The sequence below is a fragment of the Lissotriton helveticus genome, chromosome 11 (genome assembly GCF_964261635.1).
Source record: "Lissotriton helveticus chromosome 11, aLisHel1.1, whole genome shotgun sequence".
NCBI lineage: Eukaryota > Metazoa > Chordata > Amphibia > Caudata > Salamandridae > Lissotriton > Lissotriton helveticus.
The window spans coordinates 1108190791-1108214492 of record NC_136072.1 but is presented as its reverse complement, the minus strand read 5'-3'; the positions used below and the strand labels follow the sequence as shown (position 1 = coordinate 1108214492).

The window sequence follows — 23702 nt, the reverse complement described above, 5'->3', positions numbered from 1 at the left end:
AGCCATTTCTTGCGAGCTGGAACAAGTCACCAATAATGTGTGGTAATTTCCTGTGGTTTCATGGTCAGGTTACATATTATATGATCAGTTCTGCCAAGTATCACGCAACTGACGTGACACTAACGCATTTCAGTGCGGTGTTCCGCATCACCGCACTGAAATGCATTGTCACGCATTTTAATGCCACGGAATGGCATGCACTCTGCCGACAGCACCAGCTGAAACTGGCAAGGTAACGCTAGGGTGCTAGTGCGCGCGCCTCTGACACCTGTGTGCCTGCTGCTCAGCTCCCCTCAAACTTGCCACGATCGATCGTGCTAGACTAGTGCTACAATGTTACAAACTATCTGCCAGGCCACCTGCAAAAGTGAAATAAAGTTCCCGAGGGGGCCTTCCCTCTCAGTCGTTCAGTAACTGTGGCGCCAGTGCTGTGTGGGGGAATCAATGACCTCACGTCCTTTGCAGAAAGGAAGTAAGGTCTGTCGGAAAGGGCACTGGAGTTGACTTGGAAGGCTGCGCGCTGTGATGAGTGTGCGGTATTACCCAGCTGCATTGCCGGACCACCACGGAGGGACTGGATCCTGCAGCATCGACCTGCAGCACTGACTGTCTTCGTCATGGCCGCGTAGCATCAAACCAGCAATACCCAGTTCACTGATCTATGCTACTGTAGTGTCTGAGGCCAATGATGACAGACACTAGGTTTATTATGAAGGAGCTTTATTGTATGCTTCCTATCTCTGCCCTGTCCCTACACTATCTGCCCTCATCCTGTCCCTACTCCGCCTCTTCCTTTCCCTGCCCACCTAACTCCTCCCACCCAGCTACTAGACTGCTAACACATAACATCTCCCCCTTTCTTAACAAAACAAATGACGTGTGCCTTCATATCTTTTCAATTAGTCTCTTTGGTCGCTGGGCATTTCGGCGCGGCCTAGCGCTCACTTCATCAGTGTTCACATCAGTCTGGGGTACACCCAACTGGCCCAGGTCCTCTGGAGCGTCCTGTTCCGGGGTTTCAGGACTGAGTGACGCAGCTGGGTCGAGCAATGATCCTGTTGAGTCTCTGGAGCACTTCTTAAAGTGAGACACGTTCCTCGTAGTGCCTTTCTGCTGAGTGACCAGTAGGGGTTCATCGCGAAAGCGACAGTCAGTTTTCTTCTGTTGGTCTTGTTTCACCAATACATAGTCTCCTTCATGTAAAGAGGGTGACCTCGCTCTTCTCTTGGCGTCGGCGTATGACTTCATCTTGTCCTTGTTGCGCTTGTCCGTTTCTGTCATCTCTAGATGGTTGTGGGTGGGTGATACAGCTCGCAGCGCTCCATCCCAGGTTGGGATTCGGTTTCTCATGGGACGACCCAACATCAGCGTGGCAGGACACTTGCCGGTGGTTGAATGGGGAGTTGTCCTGTAGGCTCTGAGGACCTCTTTGAGAGCTATCTGTAGGTCCTTCTTTTCGGCACAGGCCTGCTGGAATGTTTTCTTGATCGTGGCCATGAAGCGTTCAACTGTGCCGTTTGCTTGCGGCCAAAGGGGTGTGACCTTCCTGTGATGGAAGTCCAAGTGTCGGGCATATGCACCAAACTCATGTCCATTGAAGGGGGACCATTATCTGTCTTCACCTCTCTGGGGGCACCCCAGGTTGCAAATAATTCATCCAACACCTTGAGGGTACTGGAGGCACCAGTGGAAGGCACGAACTGTGCGAATGGGAAGCGAGAGTACTCGTCGATTATGACTATCACATACTTGCCGGAAGGTAATGGTCCCTAGAAGTCCACAGCAATTTCTTGCCATACTCCAGCCGGTAAGGTGGTCATTTGCAATGGGGCCGGGGAATCACCTTTGCTTGTCAGTTGACACGGGTGACAGTCTTTCAGGGTGGATTCCACCATTTGGTCGAGTAGAGGAAACCACACACGTTCCCTGAGTGCTCGCTTCGTGGACACGACTCCCCGGTGGCCTTCATGGGCAAGATCGATAACACCTTGCCGTAGGTTACTGGGGATCACAATCCGCTGTCCCCGCAGTATGATTCCATCTGAGGTCACGGACAGTTCCTCGTGGACGTGCCGGAATGCTTGCAGCTCTTGCTTGGTGTCCAAATCATTGTCTTCATCATGAGGGTCATGTCTCCACCTGTTGGTTTGAATCTTGCGGAGTACCTTTTTCAGGACGGCGTCCTGCACGGTGGCGTCTCGGATTTCATCCATGGGAATGGCAGGAGGTAGCGCCTGATCAGCTACGAACTGGATATATTCCTCTGCAATTGAAGGACAAGAATTGGTAGATGCAGGCGGATGCCGAGACATGTAGTCCGCCGGGTTTTCAGACTTTCCCGGCTTGTGTACGATCGTGAAGGTGTACTCCTGAAGCCTCAGGCCCCACCTTTCAATTCTCGGGGGCATTTTAGATCGGGGGTTGCCGTAGATGGTGACTAGCGCCTGGTGATCAGTGATCAGGGTAAAGTGCTTGCCGTAGAGGAAGACATGAAAATGTTTGCATGCCCAGACCACTGCAAGACTTTTTCGGGCTGTGAGTACGCCTTCTCAGGGTCGGACAGACTGCGGCTGGCATAAGCAACTATACGTCTCTGGTCAGAGTCATTGTCATATTGTGCCAGAATGGCCCCCAACCCTAAGGGGCTAGCATCTACGGTGACTTCAGTCATACGTCTGGGGTTGAAATAAGAAAGGTTATCGGCAGACTCCACGGTCCGCTTGATCTCTGTGAATGCTTGCTCACACTGGGGAGTCCATTCAAAAGGTGGTCCTTGCTTGGTCAAGGTGCGGAGCGGGTGGCTGATGGTCGCGTAGTCCCGGATGTACCGGGCACAATAACTGGCCATCCCCAGGAAAGATCTTAGATCACTGACGTCCTGAGGGCACTTGGCGTTTTTTAAGGTTGCCACTTTTTCCGGATCAGGTTTCATTCCCGCTCCTAAGAAGATATGGCCGAAGAATTTTAATGTTGACTGGTGAAATTCGCACTTGTCCTTGTTCAGAGTCAAGTTCGCATCTAGCAGGGCATGGCAGACACAGTTAAGTGCAATGTCGTGCTCACGGGTGTCGGAGCCATATACAAGGATGTCGTCGCTGTAATTAAGCGTGTTGGGGATGTGCTGGATGATCTGCCGGATGGCCTCTTGAAAAATTTCGGCAGCCGATGATACACCGAAGCTCAGTCTCTTATATCTAAAGAGTCCTAGGTGTGTTGCAAAAGTTGTGATGGGGCGTGACTGGGCATCCAGCTCCAGCTGGTGATAGCCCTTGTTTAAGTTCAATTTAGAGAACACCATGGCTCCGTTTAAGGCTGAGATCATGTCACATAGAAGTGGCCCTGGATGGCGCTCACGTTCTATCGCAGTGTTGGGTATTCGCATGTCAACACACAGTCTTACTTTGCTGGCGGTGCTCTTTTTTGGTACAACGACCACTGGCGAATCCCACGGGGTCGGACCGTCCGTGCGTTCGATGATGTCGGCAGACAGGAGGTCATTGATCTCATCTTCGACAGCCTTTTGAAGATGGAAGGGAACACGTTGGGGGTGCTGAGCGACGGGTCTAATCTGTTTGTTGACGTGCAGATGTATCTGACGGTCCTTCAACTTCCCCAGCCCGATGAAAAGGCGAGGAAAACGGTTGACGATGTTCTGGTCATCACAGACTTTGAAAAGGATCTCAACAAGACGGAGACGTTCCGCAGTCGGCAGGCTGAGCAAACAGTCAGCTTCGGGGCCCTTGATGACATGAATGACGGCATCAATAGTGACGTTGTCATGTGCAAGTGTAGTCGGGAATTTGCCAAGACATTGCAGCGGCTTCTTGGACATCCAGGTGAAGACCCGGACGGGTGCATGAGCAAACGGGGGCTTGGGTCGCATCCTCTCATACTCAGTGACGGGGATGTAGTTCAGCGACGCTCCGCTGTCCATCACAAATTTAGTGTCATGATTCCCCACTTTTATGTGTAGCCGAGGATACTTCTTCAGTTGATCTGGGTCCGCGATCATGTATGCATGGTGAGTCGTGTATTCGGATTCTCGAGATGAAGATCTGGAGCCCCGGGACAGAGATCTGCGCTCCCATCGCGATCTGTGCGACTCCCTGCTGGAGTGTGTCTAGCTGGAGGACCCTGTGTTTTTGTCATGGACAGCTCTTATGTGGTGCTTTCTGGTGCCCGACCGGGACGACCTCCCAGTTCCACTTCGCCTCTCTTTGTTGTACTCGCCGCACATTGCCTTGAAATGGTTCGTCCAACCACATTTTCTGCACCGCTGGCCCATGGCTGGGCAGACGCCCACGTGAGGATAGTCATATCCGCACCTGTAGCACCTTCTTGCTCTCGCCGGTCTCCTTTCTCTCCGGCCGGTTTCCCGCCTTCTGTGTTCTGAGCGTCTCGAGCGAGACGACGGTCGCGATTTCCATTGTTTGTCTCTCGAGCTTCTTCGACCGCCACCATGGTCTTGAACTCGATGTGCCTGCTCATGGCTTACCTTGTGCCCAGATTCAATGGTCGCGGCATGCTCCTCAGCCTGATCATAGACGCGAGTCAGTTCCTCAATGTCGTCCAGTTCCTGAGGCTTTCTCAGCAGTCGCCTCCTGAGGGATTCTGAGTGGCACCCCTCTATGATCTGTGATTTGATGGCAGCGTCGGTTGAAAAATTGTCAAACTCGCAGTGCCTCGATAGTCGCCACAGGCGAGTGATGAATGTGCTCATTGCCTCGTCTTTCCCTTGACGTGCCTGATGAAAAGCATGACGCTCATAGTCCACGTTCCTTTTATGGAGGAATCTCCTGTTCAGTGCGTCGCGTACTTTGTCATACGTTCCGGTATCCGCAGCAGGGAGATCCTTGATCAGTTTACTTATTTCACGCCCCGCCAGATTCCGGAGTGCTATCAGCTTGTCCTTATCAACGGTCACTTTGGATCCCTCGATGTAGTCTTCAAAGTCTTCGAGCCATTCCTGCCACTTGGGGCCCATGCTTCCACCTGTCGTGACTGGCTCGGGAGCCCTCAAATGTGACCCTCCTGCGATGATGGGCTTGGCCTCATCTCGTCGCGGTGATGTCGACATCGTGGTATCGCAAAAATCCTGCTCTGGTTACTTCTGGTTACTTTGGCACTGTTTGACTTCAAACTTCTGCGCAGTTTGCTTCTGAATGTCTGTTTGGTTGGCTTGGCTCATGCTTGTTTGCTTGTGTTACACTTTCACTGCGTTGTCTGTGGCTTGTTGTGCTTTATTTACTTTTGTTTGCTCTTTATCTGGCCTTTTATTGCTTTGCCTGACTTTAAGATGGCCGCCCCATGGAGATCGTGGGGTCTGTCCCCGCAGCTGCCTGACCCCAAGATGGCCGCCGTCACTGCAGGCACACGAGGCTTTCTCTCCTGGCTCACTCGGTCCTCTTTCACTCTGGACTCACCGGCTGGCAGCTCCAGAGGGCAGCACACGTCAGGACCCACTTCTCCCCAACTGCGGCTGCTATCAGGTGAGGTTGGGGTGGGCTCCCGCCTTATCTTGCAGATTCCCGTGCTTCCTTTTGCGACAGCGTGCCAAGGCTCACGCATCAGGCGTGAGGTCTTCCACTATCGGCGGGCACTCGAACCCGGACTTCCAGGCGCTCGGTGGCGCTTGTTGGCGGATCCTCGGGGACGACGTCCTCCACACTGGGGTCACTTCTCCCTCGCTCTAGGGTGCACGGCAGGGTCGGAGTGGGCTCCCGACTTCTGCACTACTAGGACTCACCCACAGCACACGCTTCCGGCGTGAGTCGCGCTTTGACGCGATCGGCTTCTTTCTTCTCGGGCGGCTCGGCGCCCGTTCCCGCGGCCCCTCTCGGCTCCCTCACGGTCTTTGGAGGGGCAGGGTCACCTGCCGCTGGCTTCTTCTTCTTAAGCGGCAGCTCACTGTACTCGGCAGCGTTTTCTTCTACGTTGCCTGGGACAGGGTGTCTTCGTCGAGTTCTGCAAGCAGTGGGTTTGGTCATGCCACCCTCGTCGCCAGTTGTAGTGTCTGAGGCCAATGATGACAGACACTAGGTTTATTATGAAGGAGCTTTATTGTATGCTTCCTATCTCTGCCCTGTCCCTACACTATCTGCCCTCATCCTGTCCCTACTCCGCCTCTTCCTTTCCCTGCCCACCTAACTCCTCCCACCCAGCTACTAGACTGCTAACACATAACATCTACCACCAATCACACTGCCAAAACTGTTGCTTCAGTACACAACCAATCACGCTGACGAGGCATCGGGCGCTGCGAGGAGATTGCTGCATGTAGTGCTGTGCGGCCGACGATGATCACGTGCGGCTGTGTCCATCGCGGTGGCCCCAGCGCTCAGACAGACAGTAGTGCCTACCAGTGCCACAGTCACTGCACTGTCCGAGACTAGTACAGAAGTTGTTCACAACCGTAAGTACTAATACTACTTACTTAGGTCACTGAGGCAGCCTGCCACTGTGACTGTAGTGTGTCAGTTGTTAGCTTACCTTGTTGCCTTGTCTTAAGTGAACGTGGTGGCGCATGTAGTTTTTGCCAGGGCTCTCAGTGCTCTCTCTCATTCTACGAGGGTGGGAGGCCCGGGGTCTGACTCGTCATGACTCGCGCGTCATTCTCAGAGGCCCCTGAGTCCTCTCACCACCCTGCAGATTTTTCAGGCAGAGCGGGTGGGGCCCTGCTACTGGCTAGCATTAAAGTTGTGTAAAGGTCATCAGCCGCCAACGGGATTCAGCCTGCAAGCAGTATTAGAATGTGCCTTTTCTAATTTGTTTGACCTCACTCATATAGACTTTACTAGTCAGTGTGATGTTTTTCTGCTGCCCGGGCTGGCAACACACTGACTGGCACAGATGTGTTGACTAACTTGAGGCGGGCTCCTCTGCTCACACAAGAGGGAGCACAAGGGTTTGTGCCCTTTCCTTTCTGGTGCTCTTCAGCAGTTTAAAAAACCTCTTGGCGTTTCTTGTTGCTCAAATGGCTGTAATGTTCTGCTATTTAGAAGTTTCCCTTGTCTTCATTGCATGATTTTGAATCGCGAGAAAGTGTCACTCATAGTCGTTGAAATGTCACTCATAAGTTCACTTAAATTATGAAAATGTCACACGGCAATTTGAAACCTTGGCAGCTATGTATGATGTCGTCTCCTTTGAATTCTTCATTGTGCAAATTAGCATTTTTTAAACCAGAGAAATCCCACATTTGCTCCTAGAATGTTGGCAAATATTGGCTGGGACCAGAAATCAAATGGGGACTTGATTAAGCACGTGCTGTGTTTAGAGCAGCTCCTTGTAGTTGAAAAGGCTGCAGGACGCCCTTTCCTAATGGGGAAGACCACTCAAGGGCTGCTCGGCACTAGGGTAGGGTGACCAACCGTCCGTAAATTTCACGGACAGTCCGTATTTTCGGCCGTCTGTCCGTTGTCCGTGAAGGATTCTTTAACGGACGCCATTTGTCCGTCATTTTAACACCCTAAAGCCCGCACAGCTTGCACCCACCTCCCTTCTTCACTCCGATGCTGCACCAAAGCTCCTCAGATGCCCCGCAGCATTGTAGAGGCACAGCGGGATGGCAACCCTCACACCTCTAGCCCTTGATGACCTGTTAAGAGGTGCTCGAAGGTGACTGAGCGGGAGGAGCTGCAGGTTCAGGAGCAGGGGCATCTATTTACATGCAAACAGCCCTGAATGCATCATGTCTCTGCTATTTAGAGGGGAGCTCACACATTCCATTTCTACCCAGGGCCCCAAACATCCTTGACTCGGCCAGATTACACCCCTGATTACACCGAGGCAGCATGTGCTTCTCTTCACCGAGCTTAATTACTGTCACTAAATTGTAAGCAAACCTCGGTTCTTCAAACATGCAGTCTATCATGTAATAAAATAAAGAAATGGCACAATCGCACCCACACTGATTAACAAAGTATGGAGGACAATCAGTTCAATCAGTTCTCTTAGAGTATCTCCTGTAAGTACTGTACATCATAGTGGGGGATGGCATTTTGGACAGAGAGCCTGTCTTCTCGTTGTCTTGTGCAGGAGGGGGCGAGGAGCCTAAGATGATACCAGAATACTGCATGCCCACCCCTGTGCCCACCCTGGTGGATCCTGTTCCCTCTCCTGTGATGGCTCCTGCCCTCCCCTCAGTGATGGCTCCTGTCCCCCATGTGGTGGCTCCAGTCCACCCCCCCCCCCCCCCCCGCCTGTGATGGCTCCTGTCCCCCCATGTTGTGGCTCAGTCCACCCCCGCCTGTGATGGCTCTTGTCCCCCCCCCCTGTGGTGGATCCTGTCTCCGCCCTGGGTGGCTTCTGTCCCAGTCCTGGAACGGCCCCTACAGCGAGGGTGAAGTTCTTGATGGGCCTCTTCTCAAAAGGGCTCAGCTCAAAATTAATATGGAAAGGTGGGCGAGTAAGTAAGTGAAGGGATGGGTGAATGGCTGGATGAATTAGTGAAAGGGTGAATGGATGAATGAAAGATTGAATACATGGATAATGAGAGAGGATGGATGAATGGATTGATGAGTGAGGGGAAGGATGGAGAGAAAATGTAAATAGCTGGATGTATGGGTGGAAGGGTAGCTGGATGATGGATGAGGGGAAAGATGGACGAAGGGAAGGATGATGGATGAGGAGAAGGATGGATGGATGGAGGGGATGGATGGATGAGGGGAAGGATAAATGGATGGGAAGGATGGATGGGTGAGGGGGAAGGATGGATGATGGATGAAAGGAAGGATGGATGAGGGGAAGGATGGATGGATGAGGGGAAGGATGGATGGATGGGGGGGAAGGATGGATGGATGAGGGGAAGGATGGATGGATGGATGAGGGGAAGGATGGATGGATGAGGGGATGGATGGATGGATGGATGAATGAGGGAATGGATGGATGATGAGGGGAAGGATGGATGGATGGATGGATGGATGATGAGCGGAAGGATGGATGGATGAGGGGGTGGGTGAAAGGATGGATGATGAGGGGAAAGGTGGATGGATGGATGATGAGGGGAAGGGTGGATGGATGGATGATGAGGGGTGGGTGAAAGGATGGATGGATGGATGGATGATGAGGGGATGGGTGAAAGGATGGATGATGAGGGGAAGGATGGATGGATGATGAGGGGAAGGATGGATGGATGATGATGAGTGGGTGGGTGGGTAGAAGGTTGGGTGGATGGATGATGAGGGAAAAGGATGTATGGATGATGAGGGGAAGGATGGATGGATGATGAGGGGAAGGATGGATGGATGATGAGGGGAAGGATGGATGGATTGTGGGTGGGTGAAAGGATGGATGGATGGAGAGTGGGTGGGTGAAAGGATGGATGGATGGATGGAGAGTGGGTGGGTGAAAGGATGGATGGATGGATGATGAGTGGGTGGGTGAAAGGATGAATGGATGATGAGTAGGTGGATGAAAGGATGGATGGATGGATGAGTGGGTGGGTGGATGGTGGGTGGGTGAAAGGATGGATGAGTGGATTGAATGGTGGGTGGGTGAAAGGATGGATGGATGAGTGGGTGGGTGGATGGAGTTGGTTGGGTGGATGATGGGTGGGTAGGTGGATGAGTGAAATGATGAATGGATTGATGGATTGATAAGTGGAAGGGTGAATGAATGGACGTATGAGTGAAAGGGTGGATGTAAGGATGGATGAGTGAGTGAAAGGGAGAGTAGATGGACAAAAGGATGAATAGATGTGTGAAGGAGTGAAATGATAGATGGATGAGTGATAGGGTCAATGGATGGATACATGAGTGGATGAGTAGATGGATGGATGGGTGGGTGGATGGATGGATGGAAGGAAGGATGGCTAAGTGAAAGGGTCGATGGAGAAAGGGAGGATGGATGGATGACTAAAAGAGTGGATGGGTGGAAGGATTAGTAAGTGAAAGGATGGCTGGATTGGTGAAAGGGTAAATGGCGGAATGGATGAGTGAATGGATGGATGGGATGAAGAGTGGATGGATAAGTGTACAGATGGATAGGGTGACAGGGTGGATGGATGGATGGATGGATGGATAATGGAGGATGAGTGAAAGGATGGATGAGGGGATGGATAAAGGGATGGATGAGCGAAATGATAGATGGAAGGATACATGATGGATAGGTTTGCAAATGGTTGAATATGTTTGGAAATGGCTGGGCTTACTTATATACCATTGCACGACCTCTGATGCATCTGTAAAACGTACCTATTGTCCTGAAGTTTTGTCCTGAATTTTGACCTCCTGTCCTGAATTTGTGTCCTGAATTTTGACCCTTTGTCCTGAATTTTTACACTCACCGTCCTGAATTTGCACCAATGCCAGTTGGTCACCCTACTCGGCACACAGGAGCAATATGCTCCAAATAATTACTGTTTAGTGTTATTAATAGTTATTCACTCAATGTAATTCTCACACATGAGGTTTTGGTGCGGTATTATTGATCTAACAATTGTTTTGAGCGTTTTCGTAACTTACTGATTAATGTTTCTGCGATGTCATAAGTAGAACATGCTGATGCAACATAACATCACGACCTGTGAATTCCTCAAATTGTTAATTTGTTTTTCAGGCCAAAGCATTGCAGGCAGCTCTGACGCCTCCCGGCTGCGACGGGGCAAAAAGCGGGAACAAAAATGGTGTTTGTCTCTTTAAGGCGTCTAGTCACATGTACCGCCCCTGGGAGCTGGAAACAGTACAAGAGGCTGCAGCCGCCCTCCATCTTTCATCTCACAGCACACAGGCTCGCGCTCTTCTGTCCCTCCAGCAGCATAACCGCAGGACAGACAGAGCCCATCGTCAATCTCCCCGGCAGCAGCGTCGCAGCAAAGAGGCCTTCCCTGCCCATACAGCACCAGTGAGGCCCGCGTCACCCCTCCGAAATGCCTACCTTCGTAGTGCACACCAACGTCTGCAAGGACGCCGTGCCCGAAAACATGCTAGGCGAGCTCACGCAGCAGCTGGCCAAAGCCACGGGCAAGCCGGCCTCGGTGAGTGCAGGCAGGGCGAGGCGCCCAGAAGCATGCCGCTCTCTAGATTACATGAATGTTTATTTATGTATTTATTTATTTGTCTTGTGGTTTCATTTTGGCGAGAACATGCCCCCTCGGGCGTCAGGGCGCCTCGCATTAATGCAGTTTATAATAGATGAGGTACATATAGCAACAGTACCACATATTGATGAAGTAACATATGGGATACAGAACGAGCTTGCAGCGCCCCAGCATTATAAATTACAAAGCTTTAATCACAAACAACAAATGTCTGACTGTAGTTTTGTATGAAAAGTCTGAAGACCAGTCCTGTATTTTCATTGCACACGAGTGCATTCTGGGAATCGTAGTCCAGGTTTAGTTCACTTGGACCCACAGACCCGAAAAAATAAATTCTGAGCCATGCTTTTGAAGTTGATCTAATGAGTACTGTTGAGTTGGATGATGTAGCACGTGCTAGTCACCGCACTGAAGATGGGAGAGTTTGATGGTGTTATGTACAAAACAAACGCATTCTGCGACAACAGTATTAAAGTAATATAAAAACTACAGTAAACATTGCCTATAAAAATGACTTGTCCTAGATTTAGATAATAGTTTCACGGTTGCCTAATTTAATCGTACTCAATTTACCTACCTCAGAAGGCTGGTTGGCTGAGTAGGCCGAAATTTAAACTTGGAACCTCCATAGCTAAGCAATGAGCGTTTAGCTCACTGAGCCATCCTAGCTGTAATGTTTCCTTGGTTTCCAGCTTGGAGCACATTGGTGACTAGTGTGCACATGTTCAGAATGGGAGTTGATGTAAATAATTTGCCATGCGTGTTGGCACACAGAGTGGCTGAGCGGAGTCTAGAGGTACGCTACAAAACATCTTTGAAAAATCTGTAGGAATGATTCCGTTCTGGTTTGTAGGTGGTGGGGTCCTTTTTCAAGGCAGCCCATGCACTCATTCAGATAATGACCAAATCTATGCACGTGCACCCACGCTGAATTTAAGCAACACCCCTGCATTTTTATTTTTTTATTTTATTAACTTAATTTTCTCTTTTTTAAAACTTCCTCCACTGCAACACCAGTTGATACAATTTGCCTGATTTTCTCCAAACCTCCCTAAATAAAATCAAACGTTGTTAAATAAGTTCCTTCCACAGCGCTTTACTCGGCAAAGCAAAATCTGATCCTTTTCCTTTCTTGCCGCCACTATTCGAAATTCTTTTCCATGTATCATCACAGTATAAATAATGTATTTATAGTCCAGCTGAAAACTTTCTTGTTCCCTGAACCTTAGTAACTCTCTCTTTGTTGTGTTTCAGTGCCAGGGCGCGTCTCATGAAGCAGCAGCTGCGCTTTATAAGTATAATATCATTCCTCATTATAAGTGTAATTTCAAATGCAGGCAGGTATTTTCAGAGCTCTAGGCAAAAACATTTGTCATTTGGTTCCGCCCTCTTCCCTAACCGTATAACCATTTTTAGGTCTCGACCTGCTAATGCGCTTGCGCATTGCAGCTGTCGAGACATATAGAGGTGCACCAGGAAAGCTTACCAAGAGGGCTTTGGCAGGCGAATTACGCACAGTGCATGTGCTCCGTGCGCGTACTTGCCATTTGCTCCCCGAGCCTCGGCATCAGACTTCAAAGGGATACCTTCCGCTCCCCCGCCACACCATCCACGTCACAAACCACCATTTGTCTGTGCCTCGCATCATCTCATCAGACCCGCCACAGCAATGCCGAGAGCTTCAGACTTCAAAGGAATGCTCTCCCCCGCCCCCCTCTGCGCAATGCCAGAGCTTGTACTTCGAGAGGCATGACATTTCCCACCAGCCACTTCACGCGCTCCGCAGAATCAGCCCTCCTCCCAGCGCTGCCTGTCCTTCAAAAGCAGCTTTTATTTTTTTTTTAGGCATGTCTTTGTAAAAATAAAATAATAACAATTTACCCTCGTGCCAATTTGGCCAGGCTGTTGCTGGTCTACGTGCGTTTTACTTCCCTATTCAGTAGAGTCTACTGGGGCTCCGTGCATGCAGCTCTGCAATAAAAGTCAACATACAAGCTCTGAAGTCGATGATATATTGCAGCAATTTAGTGACAGGCAAAGGTAATAGGGCTCAGATCTCACAGAGGGGCGGGAAGCACATTCTAAAGGACGACTGCAGGCGACTGAGAATGTTGCACCATTCCTTGCACATTGATTTCTTTTTCTAAACCCTGACTTAAGGAGCACCCCTTAGCACCTTTTCCTGAATATGCCTTGCTTAGTGAGCGCATACCTCCGACTCAGCACTGGGCCAGCAACGCAGCCCGCGACCTGCTGTACCCTCCAACTCCTTAACGTGAATCACAGCTTCATGTGACAGCGCTTCTCCAACAGCCACATTTATGAGAAATATTTCAGTAGCTACGTGTTCTTGGGTCGTTTTATTAGCTCTACTTAATTGCCTAGGAATACACCAACTTGGGCATCACAAGGCACAGACTGGAACCACTAGAAACGAAGTTGTACACATGGCCTCAAATGAGCTAAGATTCCTTTAACGAAACGGATCTGAAGATTCCCGAGGTAGATATGCTGCTTAGGCGAGCATGAAAGCAGGAGGTCTACTCACTTAACTGAAAAACTGCACATCTACTCTGTGATGCATTCAGATTTTTTATCTTGGCCTGTTCTAAAGCATCCAAAATGGCCTTTTCCCTTCTCAGGATTTCTATCATCATAAGCAGCAGTAACTGGCAACAGAAATGTTTAATACATGATAATGAACTTATCACACGGTAGTTCCTTGATCTCCCCCGAGCAGAGACCTTTACAAAAGAGGTGGCATTCAAACAAGGCACTATTACCTGGCTGCTCTAAAGCCATGCTTCTTGTGTGGCTGGCTGAGATATGAGGCCCAATGGCACACTGCTCCACACCATGCCAGCAGCGCTTTCCCTTAAGTAGTGGTCATGCTTTAAGCAGTTGTACTAATTTCATAGAAGGATGACAACAGATTTGAAATTGCGTACATTTCCATGCAAATCACTCAAATACATGGGAATGTGCACTTTTCTTAATAACAAGCTCTTGCTTCTTCAAGTTACTGGACCACCACGCATGTAATACTGACTCTCTCACTCACACTGACAGACTCTCCCACTCTCACTCTCTCACTAACTGACTCTCCCACTCTCTCACACACTCACTCACTGTCACTAACAGACTCTCACTGACCGACTCGTCCACTCTCTCTCTCTCACTGACTCTCCCACTCACTCACTCACTCACTGACTGACTGACTCACTCACTCACTCTCAACACATATTGTATTACAAATGCAATAGGTGTCACATTTGCGAAAGTTTAAGCTATTGGCATTGTAAATGACAATGCTATTAATGTATCTATTTTCAAAAGCAACACATAAAAAAATTGTCATTTACAATGCCAATAGCTCAAACTTTCCTAATGCGAGACCTATTGCATTGCAAATGCTTGTTTAGGCCATGTGTTGCAACATGGTGCCCTCTTGTGGCCATTTCTGGTGGCATTGTAAGGCGGTTGTGCCAAGAAGCCTTTGCATAGCAGCAGCCTTGTGTATTGTGACTTCGTCTGTGGGAAGGATGGAATGTTCGTGGTGGTGCTTGATGGTCTCCATCCAGGGCAGGAAGGAGATTTTTTTTATTTTTTTTTTAGGGTGGCAAGGGCAATCATTCACTGCACTCCAGGTCAGTGCTTTTCATGCCACATTGTTAGTTCATGGGCAAGCTCTGCATACCCAGGAGGGATTGGAGGCTGGTCATGCGTGTTGTGCATACTGTGGTGGATTCTGAAATGGCAGGAGTGAGGTGGAGGGGTAAAAACTGCACGAGTATGTAAGGCCTTGTCAGGGGCTGTTACTTGGTGGTTTTAGCTCCGCTCTATGACAGTTGTTTGGCTGATGGTGGTAGTAGGGGACAGCGGGCAGTAGGACACCTAATAAGGTGGTGGTGGTGTATTAATTGCTTAAGGCCTGGGCTCTGTTGTGTTGAAGATTTACAGCGGATATTCCACTAAAAGATTTACCACTTGGCACTTACATATTTGGTATTCTTGTAACCAAATATTGTACTGCTATCATGTAATGTATATTAAATCGAGAAAAAAAGCTTTTCCTATGGAAACTATAACTACCTACTGGCAAGCGCCAGTAGGAAATTTTTATCATCCCGCTCGTGGTCACCTACCAGTTAACAGTTTTACCATATTTTCCTAGAGATGGAAAATGTTTTTGGGGTCTTATAAAACGGCAAACCTACAAAGCCCACATGTCCATAGTACAGCACAGTATAGCCACACCGAGCGCAACACAAAAACAAACAAACACCATGGCAAGTTTGATCACAAATGCAACAATTGTCTGCCTTAGCGCATATGTAACTTTAACGCAATCACTGGGATCTAGGATTGTCTGCACTGTTTGTATTGTTTTACCTGCAGTTCCTGCAGGAGTTGCAATTGTTTAAATACTATGGTACCGTATTTTCCGGCGCATAAGACGACTGGGCGTATAAGACGACCCCCTACTTTTCCTGTTAAAATATGGGGTTTGGGCTATACTCGCCGTATTAGACTACCCCGAGCTCTGGCCAATTTGGGGTGCCTCTTCTTAATGCACACTTACCCACTGACTAACCTCTGTGCTAACATCACCGGCAGGCTGCGCTGGTGTTTGTTTTGCTCAGCCCATGACATGGTAGTGATCGCGGTAAGTGAGAGCTGTGGAGAGATGTATGGTGTTACAGGGGTGACTTTGTTTCCCGCTATCATTCACAGGCATGACTGACATAAATTGCCTCTGTCCTGGCATTTTTTCGTGGAAAATGGCGTTCATTTTCCTGCTGGTGCAGTGACAATGTTTTGGCGTGTGGGCGGCTTCCTATTATTTTTTTATTAACTGGCGTATAAGACGACCCCGACTTCTGGGAAGATTTTAATGGGTTAAAAAGTCGTCTTATACGCCGGGAAATACTGTACTCCTGATTCGTCTTGTTTCCTACAGGTACTTGTAGGGCTATGACCATATTGCTTCAGGAAAACCAAATAAAATTTGTTATTAAAAAAAAAAAACAACAATAAATGCAGCGTAACAATTCAATAGAGCAACACAGCTGACTACCACAATAACATAACTCGGCAGCACAGATCTATCACGATACAATTATAAACGTCTTCCTCTAAAAAATATATAATTTGAGAAGTTTCATATAGGGAAATATAAACATACCTCCGGGGTTCATAAACCTGTGTATCACAGAAGCAGTACATATGCACGTAATGTTTGAGGTGAGTTATTAGTTATTGTTGTATAGCTCTTCCCAGAAGATGTTGATCCTTTTTAATAACTTGGACAGAACTGAACAAAACTCTTGTGAAGTTTGATTCGTCTACATGAACTTGTTCCTGAGATGTTTTGTGAAGAGGGTTTCAAGTTATGGAGCGTCCCAAAAGCGCTGCACCACGTCTCTATTCACATGAGTAGGTTTCTGTAGCATCTAGAGCAAAAACTGCTGAATGGGTGCAGACAAAACTTGGATGAGGTGAGGCGGCCTCGCCCACCTCTGGATCCCTGTGTGGCTTGGTGAAGAACACGAACACTCAGACGCTCTCTTGAAAGCTGGGCCACCATGTTGGAATTCCCAAGACTGTGGAATCTGGCGAGAGAATGTTTCCCTTGGTCCATTGCTAAGACTGTAGAAGCCTCGCTGCACCCGAGAAATTGATTAGTTATCTGTAACTGAAAAACTTTCCTGCAGCAACAACCACACAATGCCAGGCACTAGAGTCTGCATCTTAGGGAAAATAATTGAATCCATGAGGGTGATATTGTCGCATGCTAAGGCCCAGGGAGGATGGGGGTTGGATGAGGTTGGGTTTTGGAGAAGACCAGTCAGACCCCAAAAATAAAAAGCCCCCATTTGATGTGGAATTTGCACAGCTGTGCAATTGGACATTTTGAACAAGATCACAGATCCTCCACAAAAAGGGCGCGTGGAGCTGAGATGGGTGGCAAAGTGCCTGGGTATGTTCGCCCAGTCCATGTACTCTGAGGTCGCTGGGCACAGCTGGTTCCTTGTGGTAGGCTTAGGCCCAGGATCAGGCTTGGAGGCCCTACACTGCTGAGGTGTATGCTTTGGAGCGGATGGGGATGGTTCTAGTATATCTCAAATAACAAAACCCCTGTGCAAGATTAGTTAGTTATTTTTCCTCCTGTTACTTTATTTGTGTGGGGAAAACCTCAAACTTAAAACGTAAACTACAGCTCTACTGACGTTATGTCTTTTTTGTAAAACCTAAACACTGAAATTCCACAGTTTTACTAGGCTGGACAAACTATCTCAACCCCCGGCTGTGTGCTGCTCGTGATCTCCTATTTAAATCATTGATATTAACAAGATCCTCTGTGTTGTCATCAGTGTATGAACATGGATAATGTATGATGCAGAGTGTATGCATTGACCCTGGAGGTACATAATGTCTCTATATTGATTTCAGTCATGTGGCTATAACCCACTGCACGTGGCCTTCAGCTATACCCAGCGAGGGTTGAGCACAAGCCCTGTGCCTAGCTCACATGTGGATATCCGATACAGATTTTGTCCCTGTGCAGGGGCAGATGTACACTCTGTGACCTCTACCATGTCCTCTTGTTTTGGTGCAATGCCTGGCCAGTGGCCGTGCCATGTGACCAACCCACCATGTGGACTAATCCCAGTGCATAGAGCCGTCCTCCGTGGGCAGCTATCCATTTTTGCTTTCATTAACCCACAGAACTGAGAGTCCGAAGTACCAGCCGTGCACATTCTTTGGCTGTACACGGTGGGGACTGAATCCAGGATGTGGCCTTTCGCAGCCCCCTGCGTAGCTCCATTTTACTCAATTTTGTGTCGTTGCTCATCATTTTAGATGCCATTAGTGATTTTCTCAATTCACTTGAGAGCAAAATTTGGCTCAAAATTTGCACAGGCCTCTGGCCAACTTTGGATGGAAGAGAGAGGATGGGGGACACCCTAGTCCCATGATTAACAAAGATGAAACAATAAATAACTGTCCAAAATTCATTGTCTTCTACTACTCCCAAAATAAATATTTGAAGAGTGGTGTCGCTTGAAGCTGCAAAGGCTCTTGTTCCTTGCATTGGGCAGTCCCAGGAGGCATCTTTTTTCTGGTTACTCCAATCTCCCTTCAGTGAAGGCTGTCGTATTCGATCAGATCAATTTCTGAGAGAAATGGTCTCCTACTGCACAGCCTGGGGACCAATGCCATAGAGGGCTGAAGAAAATACTATCCTCTAGTGTGTGTCTGCAGGTAAGGGAGGATTATCCTCCAGAGGCATATGGGAGCTGGTTGGAAAGGAAGTTGTGAAGGTTAGGGGGTGATGGGTGCGAGTAGGGTCTTGAAAGGAAGTGTATAGATCACTTTAAAGGCAGATAAGCTGAATTAGAACATTGGAATGTTGGGAGCTCCATTGAAAACAATGGAGTGCTCCGGGCTTATAATGGCTGGTATTAGCCTGGAGCTCCAACATTCCAATGTTTCTTTGTTCACAGCTCTGGCTGTGAACAAAGGCTTCAGGGAGCCTGAGGGGATTCCAATTCCATAAGGCTTTGTTCTTTTTTGTTAGAACATTCTGCCCTCTAGTGGCAGAATGTTCTAATAGCCTTATAGCCCTTCGTAGCTGGGCTATACCGGCTATTAAAGTATCCTTCTCTGCATCTGACCTCTAAAGTATGTGTTTGTGGTGCAATGGAGAATGGTACGTGGCCATTGTGTGAATGAAAGTGCATGTGGTACAGCGAGAAAGTTAAATACCTAACTGGCGTGGCTGCGGCATTTCCAAGCAGTCCAGGTTTCCAATTTGCACCACGTTGTCATGACTGGGGGGTTGCACATGCACTCTTCTTTTATCATTTGTTGTCATTCTTGAAAACAGGCGATCAACCAACAAACTGCTGTGGGTTTTCATCTGAGCATCTGTAGGAAGAGATCCAGTGCCAGGGGCAGTTGGCCCACTCTGCTAGACGTGGGGTGTGCCTTTAACTGGGCCAGGCGCCACTGAAGAAGAATAATTGGAACAGTCAGCCCCTGGCATGGCTGGAGGCAGGCCAAGCCTGCAAAAGCTGACCCTTGGACTCCCCGTAGCTATAGCAACTAAAGGTGGGGCAGTCGACATGTAAATACAAAGACTTCCCCCATGCCTTAAAACGTCTATGGTGACTGGCATACAGCATTACAAAGTGGGCAATTGCTTGGGGCCCCTTGGAAAAATTAATTTCTTGCCCAGGTCCCCCAAAATCCTTAAAATTACATTGTCAGAACCAACCCATTTATGGTCACAGCAGGCTGTGGCTTATGCCTATAGTCTGAAATCAGAAAAGCATCCCAGGCAGAAATATAGCAGTGGCAGTAGATTGCTAATCAACCAAAAACCAGAATATTCATACATCACCTGCCGATGCAGATGCTGAAACTACAGCTGACGGACCGTGAGGTGAAGACCTGCCCACCAAGAACATCCTCCCTTACCAGGGAAGGACATGGAAACCATCCATTTTGCATATCTTCAATGTGTTAACAGTTCTCATCCAAGAGATTAAAAGTCTGAGTAATTAATCAAACCTTAGGTGGTCGTCACATCATAACATTAGCCAGGCTAACAGGCCTGGCTTTCAGGTGCAAACACACAAACATTGTTTATGAAGGCTCTCATTTGCATGTGTTATCTCAAAGGCAAACTGACCTGCTTCATCAATGCTGTTATTGTATGAAAACAAAGCAGTAGGAACAATGGATGATGCAGATGGAGAAAACAATGTGAAAATTCATACAGGAGAGAAATACTGAGGGATAATTGTAAATGGGAAGTGTGTAGGAAAGGCGCAGAGGAAAAACAAGAATGGGAAAGACCGACCAGGAAAATGTACACGAGACCGACCTGACTCTTTAGAAAACCCTGTTGTACTGAGGGGGGGAAAACAACACAAAAGGGATTGCTTTGGGAATACAATGCATGCATGGGATACAGACTTTAATGTGTCATGGTTCAGTATAGTTTTGAGATGTAAAATAGTCCCTCTGGATAGGAATGATATATCAATCAGCCAGTAGCATACGGTGACAGGGAATTAGTACTCTTAAGTGGTACTGGAGCCCACACTTTATCTTAAACAATTGCCTGCCATAGGTCTTTCGGGCAGCTGCACTGTCAAGCCACACCTTACGATACAAAGTAAGAGCAACATGCACTTGGAGCATATCACTTTGAGTTACTCCTGAGATCCACAGGAATATTTGTTAGCAGGTGGAAAACCTCTCTTCACCATGAATAGACACACTCAAGAATATACACTAAGAATATATTTGTATCAAAATTCTATTCTAATGCATATTATGTCTATAATTTTGATTTTAAAAATAATTGTAGTGACAATAGGAGCTCATTAATAGAATTTTAGGGGTGAAAGCAACATTATAGCAGTATTTTAAAATCTCCCTTATTCCCTCTAACTAAGCTATCTTAGCACCCGAAAGAGCCTGTGCAATTTTCTTAGATGGAACTACTGAGATATTGTTCTGCATGAAGTCATCTAGTGTACCAACAAGTCAGTAAGGCATGTCAGGCGGCCTGAAGTCCCAGCACCTTACAGCTCCTGTCTGCACAAGGCCAATTTCTTCCTGGAAGTGGGAAGACTCTTCTGCCCCTAACGTGTTTTTTTTGTATGTGCACCTTCACTTATTTCTGCTTCTATAAAACATTATTGACTGGTTGAATTGCATATATAAACCATTGCTGGTCTATCAAATTTATATCTGAGCCAATCAATATATAGTTGCTAGCAATACTTAATGCAATGTGTGGTAGAACCTCACAGGCCCTGCCCCTCCACCTGTTGAGTGCCTTCACCCCTATAGATATATCCAGCTCTCTCAAACTCCTTAAGGGACTGAAATCTGGTTGTCCACCAGACCCATGCGCTGCCAGACTTATGGCGGAAGTGGCTGATATAGTTAATCCGGAGGTCAACAGACTTGTTTCTATGTCCCTCATGTAAGTGCTTGTTCCTGTCGCTTGGAAGCGGGCATTGATACTGCCTCTCCTAAAGAAACCATCACTTGACCCCCTGTGTCCAGCCAATTACCGGCCGATCTCCCTTATGCTCTGCATGGCTAAAGTTTGTGATAAAGTTGTTACCAGACAACTGACCCAATTTGTACAAAGTTCAGGCCTCCTCCATCCCACCCAGTCGGGCTTTAGGGCCTCTTTTAGTACTGAAGTGGCACTGGTGGAAATCTCTGAAGCTATCAGACTGCCTGGATGCCGGCGGGAGGGCAGCCCTGATCCTGCTGGACCTCTCGGCGGCATCCGATATGGTCCCCCCCCCCCCCATGCTCTGCTGCTCACCCAACGGACCGAGATCGGGAAGTGCCTGGGCCTGGATTGAATCCTTTTTTGAAGGATCGGACACAGCAGGTTTGTCTCCCACCGTTCTCCTCCTCACCAAAGAAAGTTACCACACGAGTCCTGCAGGCCTCGCCCCCGAGCCCTCTGCTCTTTAACATTTACGTTATCACACTGGTTCAATTGGCTGAGGACTTAGGCGCGAAGGTAATCGCTTATGCCGATGATACCCAGCTCTTGTTCACTTGGGGAAGGGACGAGTGCTCCTTCTCTACCGCCAAAGAGTGCTTGACAGCAGTCTTCAGATGGTTGGCAGCAGCTGAATTGAAATGCAATGAGGAGAAATCAGATATCCTCTTATTTGGAAAATTCCCCTCCAGCTTCAGGGAAACACTCTGGCCATCCAACTCTGTACTTCCTGTCTCCTCTGGGAATCCTGTCAAGAACTTGGGGGTCTGCTTCGAGGAGAACCTCCTGTTCGCAACCCACATCAAGAGGTTAGCAGGGACATGCTTTGGACTTCTAAAAATTCTCACGAAGTTCCTTACTCAGGCAGCCAAGGAGACAGTCACCCGTGCCCTTATTCTCTCTCGGTTGGACTACGCCAATGCACTTTATGAGGGCGTCCTGAGTTACTTGTTAAATAAACTGCAAGTAGTGCAGACCGCGGCTGCCAGGCTTCCCCTGAACATTTCAGCCAGATGTAGTGTGAAGCGACCTCTTCGCACTCCATACTGGCTTCCTATGACCGAGAGAGTCAGGTTCAAGACCTTAGTCATCGCCCACTGCTCTGTACGCCACAGTACCTGGCTATCTTCAGAAACGGTTCTGCTTCTACACCCCTGCAAGACACCTGCTCTCTTCCTCCCAATCTTTGGCTCAAGTCCTGTGTTTCCAGTTGCAAAGGATGGGCAGTAGCTCTCCGACCACCAAGGCCATCCTTTGCTGGAATGCGCTGCCCAGGCTCTCCGTTGCACTCAGGACATCAATGTGTTCAAGAAAAAACTGAAAATGTGCTTATTCATCTAAGTCTGCTCCCCTCTCTCAAACTTGGCTCGCGCCGGGAACCTATGGTAGTATGTGCGCGTGTTAGAAATTTAACTAACATGACATAATTTAACTGTGTGCACATCAATACATTAATATATGGAATGCAAAAGGGTAATAAACAGGAAAAATTTGATTGCATCACTAGGACCAAGTGAATGTGTAACTGGCTTTTCAGATCACCCATGAATAAATGAAAACAAGGAGCCAGAGAGCTCTTCAAGCACCAAATCAATGCAAGGTGGAGGAAAGCAACACCCAAAATCCAGGTTGAACTTCCAAGTTTGTGTTGATGTGGAAGGTCCTGAATTGATTAGAAAAACAAATTGCATCAGAAAGACCTCTAACCCCTCGGCCAGAGACCTGCTCTTTCCCTTTGCAGCTGCGCTGTTGTACCACTGCCCTGTGCTTGGTGCAGGTAGGGGTTCGAGGCACTGCCTGGATTGTGTTTTGCCCGTTTTTTCCCCACTGTATTTGTGCTCTGTCCTGTAGTTTATATTTGCTGCCTTACATTTATTGTGCCCTGTTTTCCTTGGTTGTAATTGTTGCCTTGCCTTATTGTGCCTTTCTCTGTGTGGTGCTTCTCAGTCAGTTTCCCTTTCCCGCCGCTGCTATCCCCGTGACCCCTGCCAATTCCCGCCTCCCAGCTGCACCTCCCTCCCCCTTCCCTATTTATTGGCGAGCACACCAAAGGCAAGCCCGACCGCGACCAGTGCCAGGAACTCTGGATCTCGGACCACCCACCGCTACGACTCAGCGGCCCTCGTTGCACTCAACCCCGGAAGGAACAGCTGCCAGCTGTCCACTCCGAACACCAGCCAGTTCTTCCGCCGTCACTGCCGCCAGTCCTTCGCCACCCTCCGCACCCCCACGGACACCACCCTCACATTGGACACCAATACTACTGAAGCCCTGAAGTGCATACTCCACAATCTGTGCTTCCTGCACAGACAAGCCATAGAGATCTGGGACCTCCTCAAGACACTCGCCAGACGTCGCCTTCCTCACTGAAACCTGGACCAACGCCTCCTTTGCCCCCAACATCGCCAATACCATCCCTGACTCATACAAGATCCAAAGGAAAGAATGCCCCAACCGCCCAGGAGGAGGACTCGCTAATGCTCCCAAGAACTCCCTCTGACTCGCCACCTCCGCCACTAACAACTACCTGTCCACCACAGAGCACCTCCATTTCCAGATACAGGCAAGCCCCAGATCCACTCTACGTGGCACGCTCGCCTAAAAACCTCCCGGACCTCG

At 48.6% G+C, this 23702-nt stretch overlaps 1 protein-coding gene across 1 annotated transcript in view; it reads left to right on the top strand.

Annotated features, from left to right (window-relative positions):
* The first annotated feature begins 10692 nt into the window (after nucleotides 1-10692).
* MIF (macrophage migration inhibitory factor) overlaps nucleotides 10693-23702 on the top strand; it is a 55401-nt gene continuing 42391 nt past the window's right edge. Inside the window, exon 1 of the mRNA XM_078666267.1 lies at nucleotides 10693-10975. Within this exon, the coding sequence (XP_078522393.1) occupies nucleotides 10868-10975 (108 nt within the window). The 5' untranslated portion in view covers nucleotides 10693-10867. The remainder of the gene's footprint in view (nucleotides 10976-23702) is intronic.